At 36.9% G+C, this 21,912-nt stretch overlaps 1 protein-coding gene across 2 annotated transcripts in view; it reads left to right on the forward strand.

The window, feature by feature from the left end:
- DIAPH3 (diaphanous related formin 3) overlaps positions 1-21,912 on the forward strand; it is a 437,995-nt gene that overhangs the window by 179,722 nt on the left and 236,361 nt on the right. For both annotated transcript variants that reach the window (XM_088792987.1, XM_088792988.1), the window contains one exon: positions 21,052-21,147. In XM_088792987.1, coding sequence (XP_088649113.1) covers positions 21,052-21,147 — 96 coding nt within the window. The remainder of the gene's footprint in view (positions 1-21,051; positions 21,148-21,912) is intronic.

A 21,912-nucleotide genomic window follows, 5' to 3' on the forward strand; every position in this document is an offset into this window, starting at 1 on the left:
CTTTCCTGTTTTAGCAGCAAAAATCCATTTAAGGAGGAAAGAGGTTAGGTAACTTCTGTTACTGGATAGATCTTGGTTTGATGTCTGCAAAGCAGAAATAACTGTAGCAGTTTATAGCACATTTTATAATTTTTTTCCCTTAAAATTGCTGCTTTGTTGGGTGTTGATTTCTTATGTGTGTGTGTGTGTGTGTATGTGTGTGTGTGTGAATTGAGGTGAAGCTCACATCACATAAAATTAACCATTTAAAAGTGAATGATTCAGTGGCATTTAATGTATTTACAATGTTGTGCAACCACCACCTTTATCTAGTTCCAAAACATTTCCATCAGTTCAAAGTAAAACTCTGTGCCCACTAAGCAATTTCTTCCCATTATCCCGTCCCCCCAGCCCTGGCAACCTACCAGTCTGTTTTCTGTCTCTATGAATTTATCTATTCTGGATTTGCCATATAAATGGAATCCTGCAATGTGTGACCATTTGTATCTGGCTTCTTTCACGTAGCATCATATTTTTGAGCATCCTCTCCCCTATAGCGTGCATCAGTCCTGCATCCTTTTTAGTGGGTGAATACTGTTCCATTTCATGTTCATACCATGACTTGGTTATTCATTCTTCCTTTGATGGACATTTGAACTGTTTCCTCCTTTTGTCTGCTGCGAATCATTTTGCAATGACCGTGTGTATACCTGCATTCATTTGAGTACCTGTTTTCAATTCTTTTGGATATAGACTTAGGAGAGGAATTCCTGTGTGATACGATAATTCTATATTTAGCTTTTTGAGGAACGGCCGAATAGTTTTCCACGCCGCTGGATTATTTTTCATTCCCAACAGCAGTGTACCAATTTTTCCACATCCTTGCCAACATTTATTTTCCTTTTTTTTGTAGGTATTTCTTTTAAGCTTTAAAAAAATTTGAAGTTTACTGAAAACTATCCTTGTATATAAAGGTTTGATTAGACACTATAGCAAAGAAAGTGAAGTATGTGACCTCCTCTTATTATACGGGTTGTAAAGGCCTTAACTAGAGAAACCTCAGGATACACATAATATTATTGCAGATGTATTGAATGAATGGTGATATGGGATTCAAATGTGTTATAACTGGAAAGCTTGCAATTTTACATGAAAGATAAATTGTGTTATTCCGTATTGTAACTATGAAGTATTACAGTTGACCCTTGAACAACGCAGGTTTGAACTGCACAGGTTCTCTTACACGTGGATTGTTTTCAATAGATTTACAGTCGTCCCTCCATTTCCCCAGGTTTCACATCTGTGGATTCAATCAACCATGATAAAAATGAGTATTTTCTGTCTAGGGTTAGGAATCCATGGATGTGAGGGGCGACTGTATGCCTTACTCTGTGCCATTTTATATGAAGGACTTGAGCATCTGCAGGTTTTGGTGTCGGGGGAGGTGGGAAGGGGGTTTCTGGAACCAATCCCTGGGAATATCGAGGATCCACTGTCGTTAAGTTTTGGGGAGTCAAACGTTATCTGCGGATTGTCAACGGCATGAAGACTCAGTGCTTCTAAATCTAAGTTGTTCAACTGTATATGTGTGTTAGCAGTGAAGTAGATATAAAATCCTACTTATGTTTTTTATTAAAATTATGTCAAGATAGTTCTCTTAATTATTGAGACTGCTATGATTTATTAATGATAAAGTAATTAAGTCACAGAAAATTTAGAAAATGGATGGAAGGAAACAATACCACTTGAAACTCCACTATCCTACTTGAATTCATTGTAGAATTTGGCTGTATTTTCTTTTATCCTTTCAAAATGTATATATTTTATTAACAATGTTAATAATGCTATATATTCAGCATAATTTCTTATTAATTTCATGCATGCTTTCCACGCTATTAAAGAGCTTTTATAATATCTTGACTGAGCATACAGTATTATCTCTAGTCATTATATCGCAACTATTACACGTAATTAAAAATCTGTTGATTTAAACTGAAATAATTAGAAAATACCTCATGAGAGAGGTAGCTTCACCTTGCTGACCCCTTAGATACCTCATTTTTTTGGCTTAAGTGTCATTTCCTTCCAGAAATGCCTTCTGTGATTTCCCAGATTAAGATACATTCCTTTGTAATTCAATCCCACATTGCTCATTATATTTAATTCATAGCACTGGTCAGTGCATCTAATAAAATTCTTATTTGTATCTTTCTTTAATGTCTTTTTTTTCCTATTAGACCATAATCTTTCCATGGGCAGAATTTACGTCTGTCTTCTCCCTACTGCATTGCCTTCCCTGAGGCCATTGTCTGATGCTCATTGGTGCTTAATAAGCCTGTTGGATGGATGACTGAATGAACACACAGGGAGAGGGAGCAAGGAGCGTGAACGAAGCACTGACATCCATGTGCTTTGTGTGCTTGGGGAAATATGTAGGCTTGGTTGCTGAAAAGTAGCGATGGAGTGTGTTTCAGTTTCTATGGTGATGGGGAAGTATATGGGTCAACGTCAGAATCTGGAAAGAGTTGTGTCCACATTAGGGAGGTCTTTATATGCCAAATTTAGTCATTTCAATTTTGTTCTGTCACATACGTGTACACACACATTAATTTAAATATTAAATAAATTCTGTCACAAATGTTGAAATATTTTTAATAGAAACATGGCATGATACGATGCTTTAACATGTAAACTCAGTATTGGGCAGCTCTATGTTGCAGTAGATAAAATCCAGAGGCTAGAATTCCAGTGAAGAGACTAGTTACACAGAGGATTGGTGATGGAGTCCTGAATCTAGGTTAGCTTGATGGAGTGCAATAGATATGAGAGAGATTTACGGAAGTATAATCAACCAGGTTTAGACAATTATTAACTGATGGACTTTGGAAAGAATTGCGAGCACAGGATGATTTAGGTTTATAGCGTGAATTAGGCTGGTGTCTGTAGATTTTACGCTGAAGATAAATGGGTTTTATTTTTATCCAGTTATCTTGAGATACTGTTAGGGATCTCCACTATAAGTTACATCATGGATTGGCAAAACCTCTCTGTAAAAGGCCAAATAGTAAACATTTTAGTTTTTGGGGGTCATATGGCCTCTGTCACAGCTACTCAGCTGTGCTGTCATAGGCAAAAGAGCCACAGACTGTGTAAACTAATGGCCATGGCTGTGTTCCAATAATACTTTATTTACAAAAACCGGTGGAAGATCAGACCTGGCCCATTGGGCTATAGTTTGCTGAACCCTGGATTATATTATAGAGGTTTTATTTCAGATTATATTATTAAATCATAATGGATCCCAATGTGGGTCATGTGATTTCTTTCAGATGATCACTAATCTGAAGTAGGACTGGAAAAATGGACGCTTGTATCTACTCAGGTTTGGTGATCCACCTCCGAGACATTTCTGACTAAATGTCAAATAAGCAAGATGGAGAAAGGGTAGAGTAGGAACCACCCTGAGAAGTTTGATCAGGAAATCTGAGCTGGGTGGTGGGAGAAATAAAGGTGTGTGTATGTGGGTGGGGTGGGGAGTGTCAAAGGGAAACTAGAAGTACCCGGACTGCACATTTTTTGAGTGTTATGAGCAGGCTTCTTGGCCATGAGAAGAAGAACGTGAAATGTTAAGTGCTATATCTTGGAATAAAGATGTTTTGAATAGGTCTAATTCTAGAGTCAAATAATTGTGCAGCCAGAATGTTGGAATGAAATAATAGGAATAGAAGCAAGATTCTGATGTAGACCTAATCAATGGAAAGCTTCAGCTCTGGAATTAGCCTGCCTGGTGGGAATCCTATCTAAGATTTTTGACTTGGGATGAATTTTCAATCTTGTTTTAGATGAACTTCAATTTTCTCATCCGTAAAAGAGGCTCAATAGCTACTTAACACTGTTGAGAGACAATGTCTGTTGAATGCATAGCATGATACCTGATCAAATTTCCTCATAAATGGCAACTGTTACCATTATCATATTAACTTCATTTTATTTGTGTTGCATTATGGCAAAGAAGTACAATTAGCTGTTGAAGCTGTTATGAATAGGACATTGGACTGAATTTTTATTGGTGTCACTCCACTTTTCTTCAGTAATGTTAATGTATGTCTCTGAATACACATTTTTAAAGCAGTACCAATTTTTGAATAATAAATAATGATATTAGGGGATTTAACAGAAATCAGTTGTTATTAGAAAGATGTGAAACTCCTGTCTCTGTTGGTAGTCTTTAAGTTATATCATAAATTTAGATTATGCCTGACCATACTACATCAAAATTATTGCTTCTGTTCATGAGATGGTACAGTCGCTGGGGTCAGTGATTGTCATTGGTTTCTTTCAAAGCGATAAGGTACTAAGAGAATCGGGCAGTGGACATGCAGTTAAAGTTACAGGAGATCATTTTTTTTCTAATGATATTTCTTTAACTTTTTTTGAAAACTATTGAACATGAGCATATGACCCTTTATACTAATTGTAATGCATTACTGTACCCCATAATCTATGAGAGTGCTCCCCTTTGCACTCTGCCTGTCCAGCTGTTGTCTTGAGCAATTATCAGCAAGTTATTATTCCGGTCTGAACTGTGTCATGCTCGAAAGTGGGATGAAACAAATGTTAATGAGCGTGCATGAATGTTGGTTGATGAAGGTTAAGTGGTTGCAGATATGCTCTCCGCATTCTTTCCTCTGAATGTGCAGACTGAGGCAGTGAGTTCTGATGAGGGATTACAAACAAACGGTGCTGATTGACAGCTCTTGATTTAACATTAAAATGGTATCTGAAGGCAAATTCTATGTTCAGCTGCGTAACAGACACAAAGGTGTTGACCCCTCGTGCAGCTCCACACTTCATCATCAGTTTTATTTTATAATTTCCATTTTTTTCCTATTGTAGAAAATTCTCTTATTTTGTATTACACATTTTACAGTTGTGCCTGGCAGTGGTGGTATAGTTTAAAAAAAGAAAAGAAAAGAAGTGTCCGTCATGCACTTATGTTTTTAGAATAATAACTTGGCAGTTTTAAGTGTGATAAAATTAAAATATTGTACAGAATAGCTGTTCAAGTTTAAAAGATGGGCCAGTACTCATCAGCAATATGTTCTTTCTCCTCATGTCCATCTGCATGTATTTTGAAATGATGACCCAGGTGCTTTCCCACTATTCATTATTTGTATGCTAATTAAAATAAGCTGTATATATATTCTTTAAGAATGTTTTGAGTTGATTTTTGCATCATGGCTTTTCATATTCTGTAGATTGAGCATGGACTTTAAATACATTTTTTTTTTTAAAGAAATGGCGATGTAAGGAGCAGTATTAAGTAGTATTGATGAGGCTTTTTTCTCATCATTTTTCCTATTATTAATAATCCAGTACTTGGTGTTCCAACTGTGAGCTGTGCTTTGTAAAGGGTAAAATGTTATACAAATATGTGTTTTTAATGTATTTGAGCTGAAAGGACAATGCATAAGGATCACCGTGCTTTTCATTTTGTACCAGAAATAGAAAAAGTGGGAATGTTTATTAAATAAACATAGAATTATAAAGTTAGATAGCAATCATTTATCATTTAATAGATGAGAAATTTGAGGGCTAAGCAGTAGACCTAAAACCTGTGCCAGTAAAACTATTATTTGACCATCGATTGGGTTACTTGTTGATCATTGAGAAATGTTTTCTTTTTTATGTGCCCTGTGGAGACAGATTTCTGTAATTCACTACATACTTGATGTAACTTTTTACAATAATACACCAGAGTATTCTTCATTTTTTATATAAGCATATTTTTAATGTGTGAAGCTTGTTTTTTAAAATTGATAGGTTTTAATTTTTTAATAAAATTAATTCATAATTAATATAGAAAATGCTCATGCATGAACCCTGTGGTCTGAAGAAGTAGAGCAGGAATACCCACATGTACCCCTGGGCACTGGTTTGCATGTGTGTTCTGCAGGTGGGTATTTCTGCAGAAGAGGGCCTTATCTCCCAGCCCGGCAGCTTTGGGCTTAAGGACACTGAAGCCCTGTAATCCCTGTTGTGTGTTCAGTGCTTAAGTCTTAGTACTCCTGTGGCTTCCTTTCTGTCAGCGAGTGAAATTTGATATACAAATCAAGGCTCCTACTTCTTAATACTATGCCCAGGGCTGCACTTATCTGCCATCACCAAGCAAAGGCTTTGCTTTCAGTTACTGAATCAGTCGTGGCAAATCCTTTGGCCCCACTGACCAGCTGAGAGCCAGTCCCAAGCAACAATTAGTATTGGATGTCTCTTCTATGAAAGGTACTGTCCTAGCTCCAGGGATACAGTGCTGAGCAAGACAGATCTAATTCCTGCCTTCATGTAGTATATTTTTAAATGGAGAAGATAGTAAATCAATTGGCAGACAAACAAAGCCAACCATAGTTTTTTAATGTGCTGTCAAAGCAGTGAGCAAGGTGTGTTGATGGGAGCTAGATTGGAGAGGGTGGTCGTGGATGGCCTCGGAGGTTATGCCATTTAAATGGGGACTCAAAGGAGAAGTAGGAATTTGCCAGGCAAAGAATTGAGGGACAAGATCTCCATGTATAGGAAATAGCCTGGCCAGAGTTCCTCAGGTTGCAAAGAATCTATAATCTGGTATCCCTCAGATGTTCAGAATGGCTGGAGCATGTTGTGTGACGGGGAGAATGGCAGGAGATGAGCTTTGAGGCCTGGACTGTTTGGAAAAGCTTCACGTAAACTGAGTTGTTGTAAAAGATGAATATGGTTTTTGAAAGTAAGGAAGAAGGAGAAGGCTAATCCCACAGAAGGAATGACAGGGGCAGAGGCAGAATTGGCACACTGTTGAAATGCCTGCTAGTTTAGGACAAAAATCCCATTGCATACAAATCATGGGTCGTAGTGGACGTCAAATCTCTTCACTCCTTTCTCCAAATCCCATCTTTATCAATCTGCTTCCCTGTGAAGGCTGGTTTGTGTTGTACCTCAGAGATGCACTAGGAGTTCATGCATGATGATAATTCTTGAAATAAACCCTCCTGTTCTTCAACTGCATCATGCAGAAAAAGACTGGAAATGACTGAAGCTCTTGCTTTTTTGTATTTATGTGTTTACTCAACTTTTCCCCTTATTCGAAAACATATTCAGAACTGTATTTTGTTACTTTGTGTGTATGTGTATATAAATCATATATTTATGTGTAGAAAGTGACTCTTCATGGGGGTGAAAGGAAACAAATGCATTGTAATCCTGTCTCCTATTCATTTTTCATGGCCCACATCTAGATGCCTGAATTCTCTAAAACTTTTTACTTTATATAGATAATTGTATTGTATAATTTTATCTCTACATCTTATTGCGCCAATTTCAGTTGAAATTCTTTAAGGACAAGAACTATGTTTTACTTTTCTTTGTCTTTCCATGGATAGCCTCAGTGCATTCTGAGTGAGTGTGTGAATGAATGAGTGAGTGAATGAATGAAAGAAACAACTTAAAATGGTCTTATATGCCAAAGGAGCTCTTAGGGGGGAACTCCATACCATCAATTATTGCAGGTTCACTTGTTACCACTGTTCTGAAGGGCTCTTTGCCCTACCTTTCTCTCCGGAAAATGGAATATGGTACAGTGAGAATGGTCTGGAATCCAGAAGCTGGTTTCTAGTCTTGAATCTACCATTAGGTAGTTATATGACCTTGGAAAGGTCAGTATTTAGGGCCTTGTTACACATCTATAAAATAAGAGTTTGTTTTAAATTAACATTCTAAAAGCTATCAAAAAACAAAACAAAACATTGTATCTAAGCTCAGTACAAAAGGGACTGTGCTAATGGTGGTAAATTGATCATATTTATTCTCTCATAAGAGAATGAGATTATCACTTAGACACAGTTAAAAGTAGAAGAAAGCTTATACACATATGAAAAAATGTATAAGGATGTTCACTGTAATAATATTTTTGAAAGCAAAAGTTTAGAAACTAACTACTCATCAATACAGGAAACAGTTAAATTATGACATTATTAAATTATGGTACCTAGGTGATATAGTATGAAACTGTTAAAAAGAAAGTGGTTGATCCATACATATGAACATGGAAAAAATATCTAGGGTTTATCACTTTGTGAAACAAGTAAAATGTGAAACAATATATGTGGTAAGAGCTCATTTGGTTTAAAAGGAAAAAAAAAAATAACCCAAACTGTGTATTTGTGTACATGTATATAAATGTTTGTGTTTATGTACACATTCATACATGTATTTATAGTTTGTGTGAAGACTGCCAGAAGTAGCTCTTGTTACCAATAACTGCTCTTACCGGTCGTGTTCTTTGGGGAATATTTGTAGTGATATAAAGGGACCTTTACTTTGTTATGTGCTTCTGTATTGTTTGAATTGTTTTGCAGTGAAATTTTTAAATTAATTTCTTTTTCCTAGAGAACAATTCCAGAGTAAAAAAACCAATTAGCTTGACTAGTATGTTTAGTCTTTTTTCTTTTTATCTTATATATTTTATATATGTAGTGTTTAACCGGAAAGTAGAAAGGTGACTTTGCCTTAGTCAATGTAAATGAGTTCCCCAAATTGTAGCAAGATATGTGAGTTATTTGTTTTCTTTTTAAACAGTTATAGCTTAGAAATGACCTTAGCTTTCCAAAGTGAAAGAAATTTTTGTCAAGTATATTACACAGGGTTCCATTAATTCAGTAAACTGCATTCAGAAAACAATATATTTGATAGTTAATTATTCCAAATGGTGCCAATGATCAAAAGGGACACCCATTTGTAATGAAGGGAATCTGTGTAATGGTTATCTGGAAGAATGTTTGTTCAAGGGTGAGGACAGAAGTAATTGATGAAGTAAAAAGCTGCATACATCTTTCTCAAGCATAGAAGGAGCAGTTTGTGAAAAGCTGAGAAAGCATAGTGAGTTTTCAAGGAAGTAAGAGGGCTAAATACGCAGATAAGATTGTAAGTTTCATAATTTGAGGTCAAGTATTATATAAGTCAATAGAAACGTATGTTTCATATGTTACAGTCCACTTGAGCATTAGTATATACATATCCAGAAGAACTATATCCTATATATTGCAGCCCTTCTTGCCAATTTGGTCTTTAAAATTTGGAATATCATATTTGCTGCTAATATAGATTTCTTTCCTACTAGAATTCATGGGGAAAGTATATTTTATGTGAATTTCCCAATCATTATTTGAAAAGTCAAATGTAATATACTACATATTTATGAAAACATGTCCACTGACCCTTTTCTCACGTGCACACCCTCCATTCACCATGTACAAAGCAAGATGCTCTTGTAGGTGCACTTGCTATGTGAACATGCCATGCACTGTTCGTATTATCCAGAGCTGCTGCCATGTCGGTAACAGGCCACTGTGAGATGATAATCTTTCCCTGGGGATAGACAGGCAGCTGGGCACAGATACCCAAAACCACTGTCTTCTTTCACTCCCTAAGCCCTTCCCCCACAGCCCGTTGTCATCTGTGGGAGGAGGAAGGGAGCACACCCTGTACAGTTGGATCTAAAATCTGGTCTTATCTCCTGTGATGTCCCACAGATTCTCCCTTGGCTCTTGAAGGGCTGGTTCGTCTTTCCTGTGTCTAAGACTTTGTCTTTCGATGCTGCATCTTTCTGTTTCACTGCTAGTTGTGGGATCCCGTTCTGAGTTTTATGTAGTTAAAGGAAAGTTTTGTGAATGCATTACATTTTTTTTCCCCTTTGGAAGTTCCCAGCGCTTGTGTTTGAACCACGTGGCTTTCAAGACCTTTGTCTCGCTATAGATATTAACAGAAATATAATTTTACACTCAGTGTTGAGGAATCACCTCTTACGCGTTATCTTTTCCCCGGAGGAAATAAATGCCATTGATCCTGAAACGGCAAGGCTATGGGGAAAATCTCAGGAAAAAAAAAAATTAATCTCCAGATATTATCTCCAGTTATTATCTAGCTCCGCTTTCTCTGCGGGGTAGAATGAATCTTAGTCATTCTGCCTTTAATTCCATTTAATTCTCATGCCATCCCATTTGCAGTTGCCGCTGAAGTGCCAGTTAGGCTCTGAATGGTAAAATTTCCAGAATAAGAATGGGAATGCAGACTCCTGACGTCCATTTCTCAGACTCTTAGCCTCTCTCTGCTTCGGTTTTCTTATTGTAAAATGAGATTTTTTTATTAGATGATTTTCAGCTCTCCGTTCTAATTGGGAAAAAAGAGACTTGAAGCTTTCAGAAATTCGCGTAATCATTTGATGTATGGATTTGATGTTTCTAGCACCAAGTAAAATAGTCTTAAGAATATGAATATGGTTTATTAACACATTGTAAGGATTAAGAATTTGACATGCACCAGAGATTCCCAATTAATAGGTGTCCCTCGATGTCAGAAGTGTTCAGTTTAGTGTTTCGTTTCCCGTTCCGCATAGGCTTGTTGGTGGATGTCCTTTGAACATTAACTTTCACTGTCTGACATTTTCATGAAACATTTAAACGGGAGAGTTTTTAATTCATAAACGTTGATAGTTTACAGTAAGATATATTTTAGTTCCTGTTAAGATTCTTCTCCACTAAGATATTAATGCTTCTCTTCAAGTGTCAGGTGGCCCAACATAATTGTGAAGCAATTCAGTTTAAAGTGAGATTCTCTAATAAGATTTAAGCCACTGCATTCCCATTAGTGAAACCTTTCTCCCCTTCCCCTTTCACAGAATGGTTCTGTTAAGTACTTTTTTTTCTTTTTAATAGCACATTTGGTTAGTATGCTAAAGGTAATACTGTTTTCGGGAGGCAGGCTGGAAGTTATGATTTTATAAAAAGCTCGTAATGTTAAATATGGACATTGGGAAGGAGGTGGAAGTGTTACTTAAGTTCTTAGAAGTTTCTGTTGTAGCTTTGGGGAATACAAAGCATCAAAGGATTTCTGAATCCTGTCTTGGCTCTGCTCTCCTTTTTCCTTGGAAGATACACACACAGGGATCCACAGCAAAGAAAGATGACGTACCACTTTATTGATAAGGTGGCTTTTGGCTGAATGACCAAATAGGACTCTTTGGTCTTGGGTGCGTGTTTGAGGCTGAGGCCCAGTCTGGCTCTCTCTGCAGAGGCCAGTACTGCTCTTTACCCATGTGCCAGCTGCCGACATGGAGCACCGGCCAACGAGATGAGGGCCTGTTTCAGTGCTGGAACATGACAGCCTCTCTTCCCTGCACCGACTCTTTAGGAAGGGAGAAAATAAAAGATGAGAGGACTACATGCCGTGCCCACCTAACCTTGTACAGTGGAGGGGTAAGAGGAGGTTGGAAAGAGGAGCTAAGGTCTCCCTTTCATATAAAAATGTACCTTCGTTTTCTCACTGTACATCTCTAATGACAGAGGACTTGACATGGCTACCATATTCTGAGAAATCGGAGCGCTGGACTGTGACATTCAAGAAAGTGGAAATGTGAAGCCCTGAATTGCCCAAGAATTAAAATGTCCTTGTGCAATTTGGAGAGATAATCCAGGGTGAGGGGTAAGAGATGAAGGGCTCTATCAATGCCGCCAGATGAGCAGTCAAGCCCATGTATGTGTATATGTGAGGTGTATTGTGCAGCGGATGATTCCTGGCTGTGCCTTTGACAAGCTCTGGGGAAAGACCATATGCGTTTTAATGATCCCCGTTTGGTCTGGTTGGAGAATTTTTCGGACACTGAGGTCTCTCTCTCTTCATTACAAAATTGTCGACTCTCCTCATTCCTACATACATTTTCAAATCAAGAATAGGTCAAATTAACATTGTTTTTAAAAAAGTGATTTTAAATCCAGCCTTATAAAGATCTTTTTTTCTGTTTTTAAATTGTGGTCAGTTTACATAACATAACATTTTACAGTTTAAACCATTTTTGTGCATACAGTTCTATTGCATTAAGTACATTCACACTATCGTATAACCGTCACCACTGTCCATCTCCAGAACTTACCTTCCCCACTGATACTCTGTACCGTTTACACACAAACTCCTCGTTCCCTTATCTTCCATGTAAAGATCATTTGAAACCCATTTCCCCAATCACACTATAGCCTGAACCCTGCTAGACTTCCCGTAACCCCTCCCCCTGTAGGAGGCAGACATGGGCCATATGAGTTGCATATAAGGAAGATGGTGCCAGGAGTTTTATAAGGCCATGTAGGCTCTACACAATATGAGTTCTGGCTTGAAGGGGAGATAACATAGATACACAATATCAACAGTCCAGGTTGAAAAAAAAAAAGTCCCAAGTTCAGATGGTGTGGGAAAGAAATTAGCACAGAATACTTGATTCTAGCATACAGACTAGGGCAATAATGGAGCTCCAATTGGAGGCCAGAATGATCCAGAATACCAACTGGTGGCATTCTGGAACACAGAGGAATAAAGATTCAGTAACTGAAATTGGGGAAATTGAATTTTCAATGGAGCTATCAGATAAAAACATAATATCTGAGAGACAGGATAACTACTTCTCAGAAAGCCTTTGTAATAAAGGTTGATTCGAATTGAGCAAATACCTAGGTATCGTCTCCGTATTCTCCTTTCTCACTCACACATGCAAACACACACAAAAATATTTTTTGATCAGACATGAAAAATGCATTCCTTTCCTAGGGCAATGGTTAGCCTATAGGTAGAGACCAGTACGCAGTTCTTCTGGTAGGGGCAGGATCTCAAAACTGCATTTGTGTAACATCCCAACAAATGTTAATGCAAAATTTGCATTGACGCTCCACACACTGATTAGTTTTCTTTGCAAAAATACAAGGTCCTGGAGAACAGAAGCATGCTGTCATTGTAAAATTCTGCTTCTTAAAACTGAACTTCTTTCTCAGCATTTTGGAATGATTATTTTTATGTCTGATCAAATTTCTTCTACCAAGTTTTGTATAATAACTGGCTGTTTTGATGAACTCTGTGTTATGTTTTTCCCACACTCTTACAAGGGATAGTCAGCTCACTATTTAATATGGCATTGCTTATTATCTGTTAGTTAATATAATTTATTGTTACTTATTCTATTCCCAAGTTGCTCAGTACTGTGTGTACAAATACTAATAAGCTGGCTTATTAAGTCTTTCCATTCTACAGCATGCTCATCATCGTGAATTACCTGTGCCTTCATTTGGATTTAATCCTTCTTTTAAATTAGGAATGAACACTGAGTTCTCATTCTTTTTATAATAGACTCCACCCACTTCAGTAAATTCTCTTGTGAATGCATTAGCATTGTCATACATTAACTTTTATAGCCTTTGCTTTGTAATTTCTTTTAGCAGAGAAATATTTCCACTTTCAAACATCATCAGAGGATATTGGAAGTAGGTTGCCCTGGCAAAAACAATAGTTAGTAGGAAAATTATTTTTTTATAAATAACGCGTATTATATCATGACTGGGGAATAGCAAATTCAGGAAGAATTCACAGGGGGAAGGTACTTAAAGTGGGGAGATGTTGAGAATGCATAATAAAAAATTTAGAGATGGTTTTATGAGAAGTTGTGATGAGACAACAAAGATCATGTGAGAATAGGCTTCCGTGTTCTTTGGACTGAGTTTCTTAAACTCTTTCCCGAAACCTTTACTTTCCTCCCTCATATCTTTGGTCCATTTAATCAAAGCTCATCGTAATTTGTAACTAATGTAACAGATATACATGATGAATAGGCCTAAGTCTTTCACAGTCATTGTTGTCCCCAGTGCACAGATTATTAAAGTTGTTGAATATGTGGATTTGAAGGGTCTGATTTGTTTTTGAACTCCTGTTTTTTTTGTTTTTGCTATCTAAATCTTTAGTTACGAAGAGGTATTTACACACAAGGGGACCTCAAGAAAGTAGCTCTTTTAGTTTCTGGTGCTGCCACTCTTTAGTTTCTGGTGCTGCCAATAAAAATTAACTTTCTGATTGCAGAGGTCTTTGAGAGATCAAACCGTTTTTATAGCATATCTTGATCAGCGTGTTACTTCATATAGGAATAAAGCGATGGGGGACAGAAATACTTTTAGTTCAGCTATTTGGAAATCATGATCATTTTGAAGCACATGTTTTAAGTTTTTTATAAAATATATCCCCGTTGCCTGGTGATCCTTTTGTACATGGAGTAGTAAGGGGTAAAAACAAAATCTGGACTCAGCTCTAGTGAAGGGTTTGTGAAATAGTGGAATCCTTCTCCATGTCTGTTGTAAGACTTCAGGTATAGAGCAAGGTCTTTCCAAGCTATTTGGTTGGTGACATTGTCCAGTAATTAGAATGTCATATCAAGAGAAATACGCATTTATTTGCTATACTTTTGATGATTGCTGTAATTGAAATAATCTATTCCACAAAATTTTATTTAGTGTTTCAGCCACTCTTATATATTATATCATTCGTAGCCTGGAATTGCCAAACAGACATCGTTTTGCTAGCAAAACACTCTGTTTAGTTATGGCAGTCACGTATTAATATTTGAATAGAAAAATAACCTGTTTCTCCTGTTTGTTTTCTATGTGGTTAGATACCTAGTCATTTATTTATGTGCCTAAAAATATTAAAACTGGGTTTGACAGATCAGATATGACTAAAGCTACTTACACAATTATGGTTTTCAATACCAAAGCATTTACTTTGACGTTTTGCCAAGGGTGTATTGCCTACTTAAAAAGTAATCCGTTCCAAGTTTTCACTTTTTTGTGTTCCATCTTTCTGCCTTCGAGCTGCCTAAATCTTCCTTGAAACGTATTGTCGTATCACAACCACCAGCAGTAGTAACATTTACAAATCTGTTTTCCTTTCTTAGCCTTTGGCTGTTTTCAGATTCTGCCCTTTGAGACTCCCTGGAACATTCATTCTATCCACACTGTGTGGCTGAAAAACTGAGCCTCATGCAAAGTAGGCCACCATTTGAGAGGTAGCGCCGGGTGAAAATAGAGTGTTTTTGATGTTGTCTTTCCATAGCTTTAAATTCTGCTCATTGTGTTCAGGAGACCAGGCATTTCTCTTCCCTCCCCCAGGACCACTCCCCTCCCCACTCCCTCTCCCATGGAACATGCACAGCAAGGGAAATTCAGTTGCAGGTAAAGGCAAAGCTTGGGGAGTTCCCTCTCTCCCATGTGCTCGGTTGCAGACCGCTTTCTTCATGCAGGTTCCCTGCCCCGGAGGCAGTTCTGGGCCTGTGGTGTGGTGGTCAGGGCCCTTGTCTGTCCCAACTGTGGCCAAGTGACTCATAGTCTGTGCTTAGGTTGCCTCATGGAACGAGGTGGTGAGAACTTCATACTCAAGGGCTGTTCTATTTCTAAAATGTGGACCCTATAAAATTTTGATACTCAATTAGCCTCTTAGAACCTCCATCATTAGAAAGTGAGAAGAAAACCCCAATTAATGCCAGCAATCTCTAGTTTTCAGATGTCCCTTTGCCCCTACCTCTCACCCCATTTGAAGACTGCGAGCCTTCAGTTTCATTTCCTAAATACATGATTTATGCTTGCTTTACTTTTGTAGTTGAGTTTAGTTTATTGGCTTCTGTCAGTGTCACAGAGAATGCTTATTTAATCCGGTATGCTTTCTTGTATCCTCCCAAGGCTAGTGTAAAAATCTAATGAATGAAGGGTAATTTATTGTAAACATGTAACATGCAATATTTAATAGCATTAGTGCTAAATGAATACCTAAAAAATGGAAATGCTTAGTATTTTAAAAACATTTTGATGTTAAATACATTTAACCAGGAAGTACTAACAAAATAGAATAAACAATTATTAGTGGCATTCACTGATTTAAAATAAAATAGTTCCCCCTTATTTGTGGGGAATGTTTCAAGACTCTCAGTTGATGCTTGAAATTGCTTGTAGTACCGAACACTATATATACCATATTTTTTCCGACACAGACAAAACTATGATAAATATCTTACTGTACTGTATTTACCTTTCCTCTTGTGATGACGTGAGGTGATAGGATTCCTACATGATGAGATGAAATGAGGTACTCAGAATGGCACGTAATTTAAAACTTAGGGATTGCTTATTTCTGTAGTTTTTCATGTAATATTTTCAGACCTCAGTTAACTGTGAGTAGCTGAAACCGTGGAAAGTTAAGCTACAGATAAGAGGGAGGACTACTCTAATCAGTTATGGAAAGAGAAAACTTTTTTGTCTCTACTAGATAACTTACAAATTTAGAGCTTTGTATTCTAGAGTTTTTTGCAGTTGTCCAAAAATATCACCTCCTGACAAAGGTGATATTTTTAATCATTTTGATTAAAACACAATAGAAAATGAACTGGAATTAGATGTATAACCATATGCCATGGAATTATGATTTTTAATTGAAAATTTACTATGAAATGAGATTTTGAAAGGGGATTTTTAAATATAATTTTGCTGCTGGTTTGAAACTTTGGAAATAGAAAAAGAATAATGAGAAAATTTAATTTAAAAAGACTGTCAGTTTTTGGCTCTTGGAAACAGAAAGTTTTGTTATCTTTGATTCATCTTTGACTTCATTCTGACATAAAATCCTTATAAAATGTGGCATATGCTGTGTTAGTGATCAGAACCATTTTTGAACAGTATTACTCTTCTCTCGGAAAAATGCAGCCTTACACATCTCCAGGAAGAAAGATTAAACACAAACCTCTAATAGCAAAAACGCTAGATCACAGCTATAGATGGCTCTAATAAATCTGACTTTCTGATTCAGAGTTTCATCTGACACTTGCAACAATCTAGTCTTTTAGTGAAAGTGTATTTTGTGCTGGCTTTAGAAGAGCTCCACCTGTGGGTGGGATGAATCTTAAAATGTGCTCACCTGTCAGCTCCGGAGTTGGGTTAAGCACTCTGATTCTGGTCCCTTATTTCTCTGTCACTGCTGGAAGTGGGGGACGGTCACAGGAAGGTAATTATCACCTCATTTCACACCCACAACTCCTGTTAGAGGGCCAGTGTCCCAGGTTCTAGATGTAAGCCACAGTGAGGTTCAGTGGCGGGGGCGGGATGCCCAACCTGGTGTCTAGATTTCAAGCCTGATTTCCCTGCGGAAACCTGATGGTCCTCTGGCTAGTATTTCACAGAGATAGTGTCAGCGTGGGTAACTCAAATGGGATTTTGTGTAAAAACTTTACTCCCACTAAATGTCCTCCTTTATTCTTATTGCTCTTTAATGCAGCCTTGTTATCGATGCTAATATTTAGCGCCTGTTTGTCAGTAACCTATGCATAGACATTTTCACTGGTGTTACACTGATGTGAGGCTGTCCATTATCGGGCTGTGTTTTTGTTTTTTTTCCCAACATTTTAGTATTTCTCCATATGAAAGGTTGTATCCAAATCAGTCTATTTGGATAACGGACTGATTATCTGGTTTCATATCAATAAAAGCATATTTTCACCTTTTTTTTTCTCTGAATTCTCTTTTTTTCTCTCTTGGGAAACTTTTCTTCTTCCTATTCCTTTGTCCATATTTACCCACTGTGTCAATTCCATCTTTTCCCAACCATCCTTTGACTGTATGATAGAGAAGAGAGGAGAAAAACCATCATTTTATTCCATTTGTGGTATGCTGATATGTCATTTTTATAAAAAGGCAGAATTGATAAAGTTGCTTCTGTCTCTAATTTAAAAGTTGAAGTGGTCAAGATTGCTTGGTACACTGGTTTTTTGTGTGTGTGTTTGTTTGTTTGTTTGTTTTGAAGTGACACCTATATATCCACAATCAGTGGAAAGAATACTGGAGTCAAAGTCTGGTGATCTTCATTCTTTTATCTGTTGCTTGAAGTTACTTTCCCTAAGCATTATTTTTCTTGTTGTTGTTACAATGATAATAGTAGGAGTATGACTATTATGAAAATTATGTAAGGAAGTCCAATAGAAAGTGTTCAGTGCAATGCCTAGTAGATGTTCAGTAAATGCAATTTAAAATTAAAGGTTGCTAGTTTATTTGACTTGTTTAGGTAGACTAGAAAATGTTCCAGAATGTGAAAAGGTACTGAAATTGAGAACTAAGCTGATGAAAAAAAAAAAAAAAAAATTAGAATCTTCTCTTTTCTAAGTGACAAAAATAAGAAAATAAAATATATACATTTTCTGAAAAGTAGAGGATTGCCATTTGGTTAGGTTAAGGAAACAAAGTCCACTAATATAAGTGTTATTAGCCTTCATCTGAGAATTCTAGCCAATATAACAAGACAAGGAGGAGGTTTAAATACTCAGACTAAGGAGACACGTGTCATTGTTTGCTGGTAGCTGGGAGGCCTGTGACAGTGAGGGGCATAACTGACAGGACCTGTCTCTGCATTCAGTATTTCTCTTCTCCACATCTGTACATCCAGCTTCGTCTTATACATGACCATGTGGATGCATAAGAGCCCCTCAAACTGAACATGTTTAAAACTGGACCAATTCAACAGCACCATCATCTGCTTGGTTCCTGAAACCTGAGTGCCCCCTTCCTTCCGCTTTAGCTTGAGGGTTCCTATGTAATACACACAAAGAGCCATACATGTAACAGGCATTTATTGAGCGTCTGCTATGTTCCAGGCCTTACTCTTCGTGCTGAGGACACGTGGTGAACAGTTTCTAAGGAAGTTGTTTTCTAATGAGGAAAGAGAGACAATATCACATGTACGATATGTGAGGAGTAAGTGTTGTGGGGGAGATAAAAGGGCAAAAGCGGTGATGATAGGGAACACAGGGATGGGGGGGTGGGGGGGTTTGCTATTCTATATCCAGTAGTACGGGAAAGCTTTTCCATTAAGGTTTAATAGGATCCTTCTGCTGCATCACAGTGAAGACACTACGGTTGGCAAGCCTGGAGGTGGGAGAGGAGTTAGAAAGTGGTTGTGGTCCAGGAGACAAAGGATGGTAGCCACAGGCAGGGGAGAGGTAGCAGTCAGGGAGATGGTGGGGAACTCTTATTTTAGTGACAGTTTTGGAGTCACAATTGACTGGATTCACTAATTTCTACAATTTGAGGGAAATCGTAGAAAGGATGACTTCAAGCTTTTGGACTTGAGCAATTGCGACAAGAGTATTCCTATTTTCTGAGTTGATGAAAGCTGCTAGAAGAGCAGGTGTGCAGGTGTGTGTATGTGGTTTGGGGCATGTTAAGTCGAAGTTGCCAGTAGACATCCAGGTAGAGATGTTGAGAATCCTCAGTTGGCTATTCAGGTCTGGAATTCAGGTGACAGATGTGGCTGGATTCTTCTTTCCGGACGCATCCGTTCTCTTTGTCCCAGCAGCTCCTTCTCTAGGTGAGGGAGCCATGGACTGACATTCGGATTACTTTAGGTCCCTTCGTCTTGCCCTCTGCCGTTACTTTTATCACTTTTTCATCTTCAACATCCTGAGTTTTTCCTCAAATGCCATTATTTTGATGTCTCTCACATACTTCAACCTTCGGCAGCTCCTCATTGCTCGAAAAATAAAATTCAGACTTCTTAACCTGGCTTAAAAGGTCTTGTATGAACTGGTGCCTGATTAGTTTCTGGTGTCATTTTTTTTTTTTCTCCCACTCAATATTCTCTGCTCTGACTCTTCTCACTTCTTTCTGTGCCCTTCAAGTTTTTACACCTTTAGACCCTCCGTTATCTGGTCCTTCCTCTCTCCACCCCAAAACCTTCTCACCTGCCTCTCTTTTTCTCTTTCAAGCTTTTGATGAGTATCATTTATTAAAGGCAGACTGTCCCTGACAAGTATGGGTTAAGGGCTCTTCCTTATTCTCCTATGGTTCTTAACAAAACAAGGAAATTGTATCAATGTATTGTAATTGCCACTTACCTTTTGTTCACCTCTATTGGCCCCTCAATTCTGTGAGGCCAGGATGTCTCTGTTTTGTCTAGTATTGTTTCTATATTGCTCAGCATAATCCCTTTCAGTTGATGCTTAGTATGTATTATTTGAAAGAAAGAATAAATAAAGTGACTGATTATAAAACATGACTGCAAAATTGAGCATAGTTTCTATATTCTAGCGTTAACTAGTTGCAAAGTATAGTGAGGAATTAACCACCCACCTCCAAATACTTGAGACTATAATTTAGGCATATTAGGGACACTCAACACTAACAATAAATATACAGGTTGCCTATGAAGAATACTGCATTTAGTTGAATAACTATAGACACATGTCATGTTCATGACTGTGAAATTTGAAAGTTGTCAATGTATCAGATCTCCTTAGTCTATTTACAAACACATTGTGATTCAAATACAATTCAATTAGATTTTATTTTCAAACCTTTTGAATTACTCTAAAGTTCATGTGGAAATATAAATGAGCGAGAAAAGTGAAGAAAACTTAGAAAGGGAAGAACAGCCAATTAATAAGCTATACCATAAATCTACAATGCTTAAGACAGAGTAGTACTAGAACAGTAGTACATAGAACAATGGAACAGAATTCCAGAAAAACAAGTATATGATAAAAGTGTAATGTAAAATCAGTTGAGAAAGGTAGCAGAGTATTCATAAAATGATACAGAGATAATTAGTTAATAAATATTTTGAAAAATATAAAATTTGATCTCTGTCTCACCAAAACATGCAATTATAATATGCTTTCCTAATATAAAAATAATGTAATTATAATTTGCCATCTTTCAAAGATTTGGAAAACAAATGGAAAACAATGTGCTCTTCCAGTTTTGTATGAGCTATATGTTTTAAATAAGCATGGTATATCAAACATAAAAGAGCTGGGTGCTTGTTTTTGTTTAGCACTCTCAGAGCTAACTTCTTATCCTAAGTGTCGGTAATATAATGTTATAGTGTGTTGTATACTGTTCAAATGAGCTAACTCTACTTATTCTTGCATATGATGGTATTGGTTTCCATAGTGAATATTAGTTTTATTTTTGTTTTCCCTGTTGGACCTTCAAATATTTATTCTTAGTAGTTTTTCCAGCATAAGAACCATCAGTGCCTATCTGACATAGTTTAGGTCTTGGGATATCTATTATTTCACTATTTTTATAACTGTAATTTAAAAGCTTTGTATCTTTCTTGGGATTTTTTGATGATAGAATGTTCACATCCTATCCTTTGGCAGCTGAGTGCCTTACTGTTCCTAACGTGGATGCATCCTTGGTCTTACAGAGAGAAGAGAAGAGGAAGATTTTGAAGAGAAGAAAGCTCTTAAGAAAAAAATTAAAGAACTTAAATTTCTAGATTCTAAAATTGCTCAGAACCTTTGTAAGTATCAGATTTTAATACTATTAAATTAGCAAAACACACAGGAGGTGGTTTCTTTAAATTATTTCATTTTCTTTATGACGTTTTTCATTTTATGTTATTTTATTATTATTTGTGTAATAAAGGCAAAGGTAACTTTCCTTTAGGAAACTTATGGTTTAAATGCTTCAAAAGATTAATACATTAGAAGACAAAACTAAGAAAAGGGTTTAGAATGATAATGTATCTCTCATAACTGAAAGAAAACTACCCTTTAAAGTCTCCTTTATAAGTATATAAATAAAGAAATAAGGAATTTAGATGACATCATATTTTAAAAAAAGGGTAGTGGATTATTTCTTTTATACCTCTGAATCTCTATTATTTGTGATACTTGATCACACACAAAGGAGGTTGGAATATTAATGGAAATAAAGGATGATGAGTAAAATGAATTTCATTATTCCATCTGAGCAGTTCAAAGCCTTTTCTCAAAAGTACTGACTGGAAATATTTTAGATTTAATTACTGTTACAGAGACCTAAATACTTAGTATTGAATTGTCTTCCTGACTGAATTACTCTGGGAGAAGAGGGCAAATAGTTTTGCTTCTAACTCATTTCTAACTGTCTCTTAAATGCATCAAAGATAGTTCTTCTTGGAACTGAGATAATATCGGTATATATTACTTTCTGATGGTGCAAGTGGGATATAATGTGGAGAATCTAAAGACATGGAGAATTAACATGGCTTTTAGTCTCCCTTTCAATCATTACATGCCTCAAG

The sequence above is a fragment of the Rhinolophus sinicus genome, chromosome 16 (assembly GCF_057876585.1).
Source record: "Rhinolophus sinicus isolate RSI-liver-muscle chromosome 16, RSI-T2T, whole genome shotgun sequence".
Lineage (NCBI taxonomy): Eukaryota > Metazoa > Chordata > Mammalia > Chiroptera > Rhinolophidae > Rhinolophus > Rhinolophus sinicus.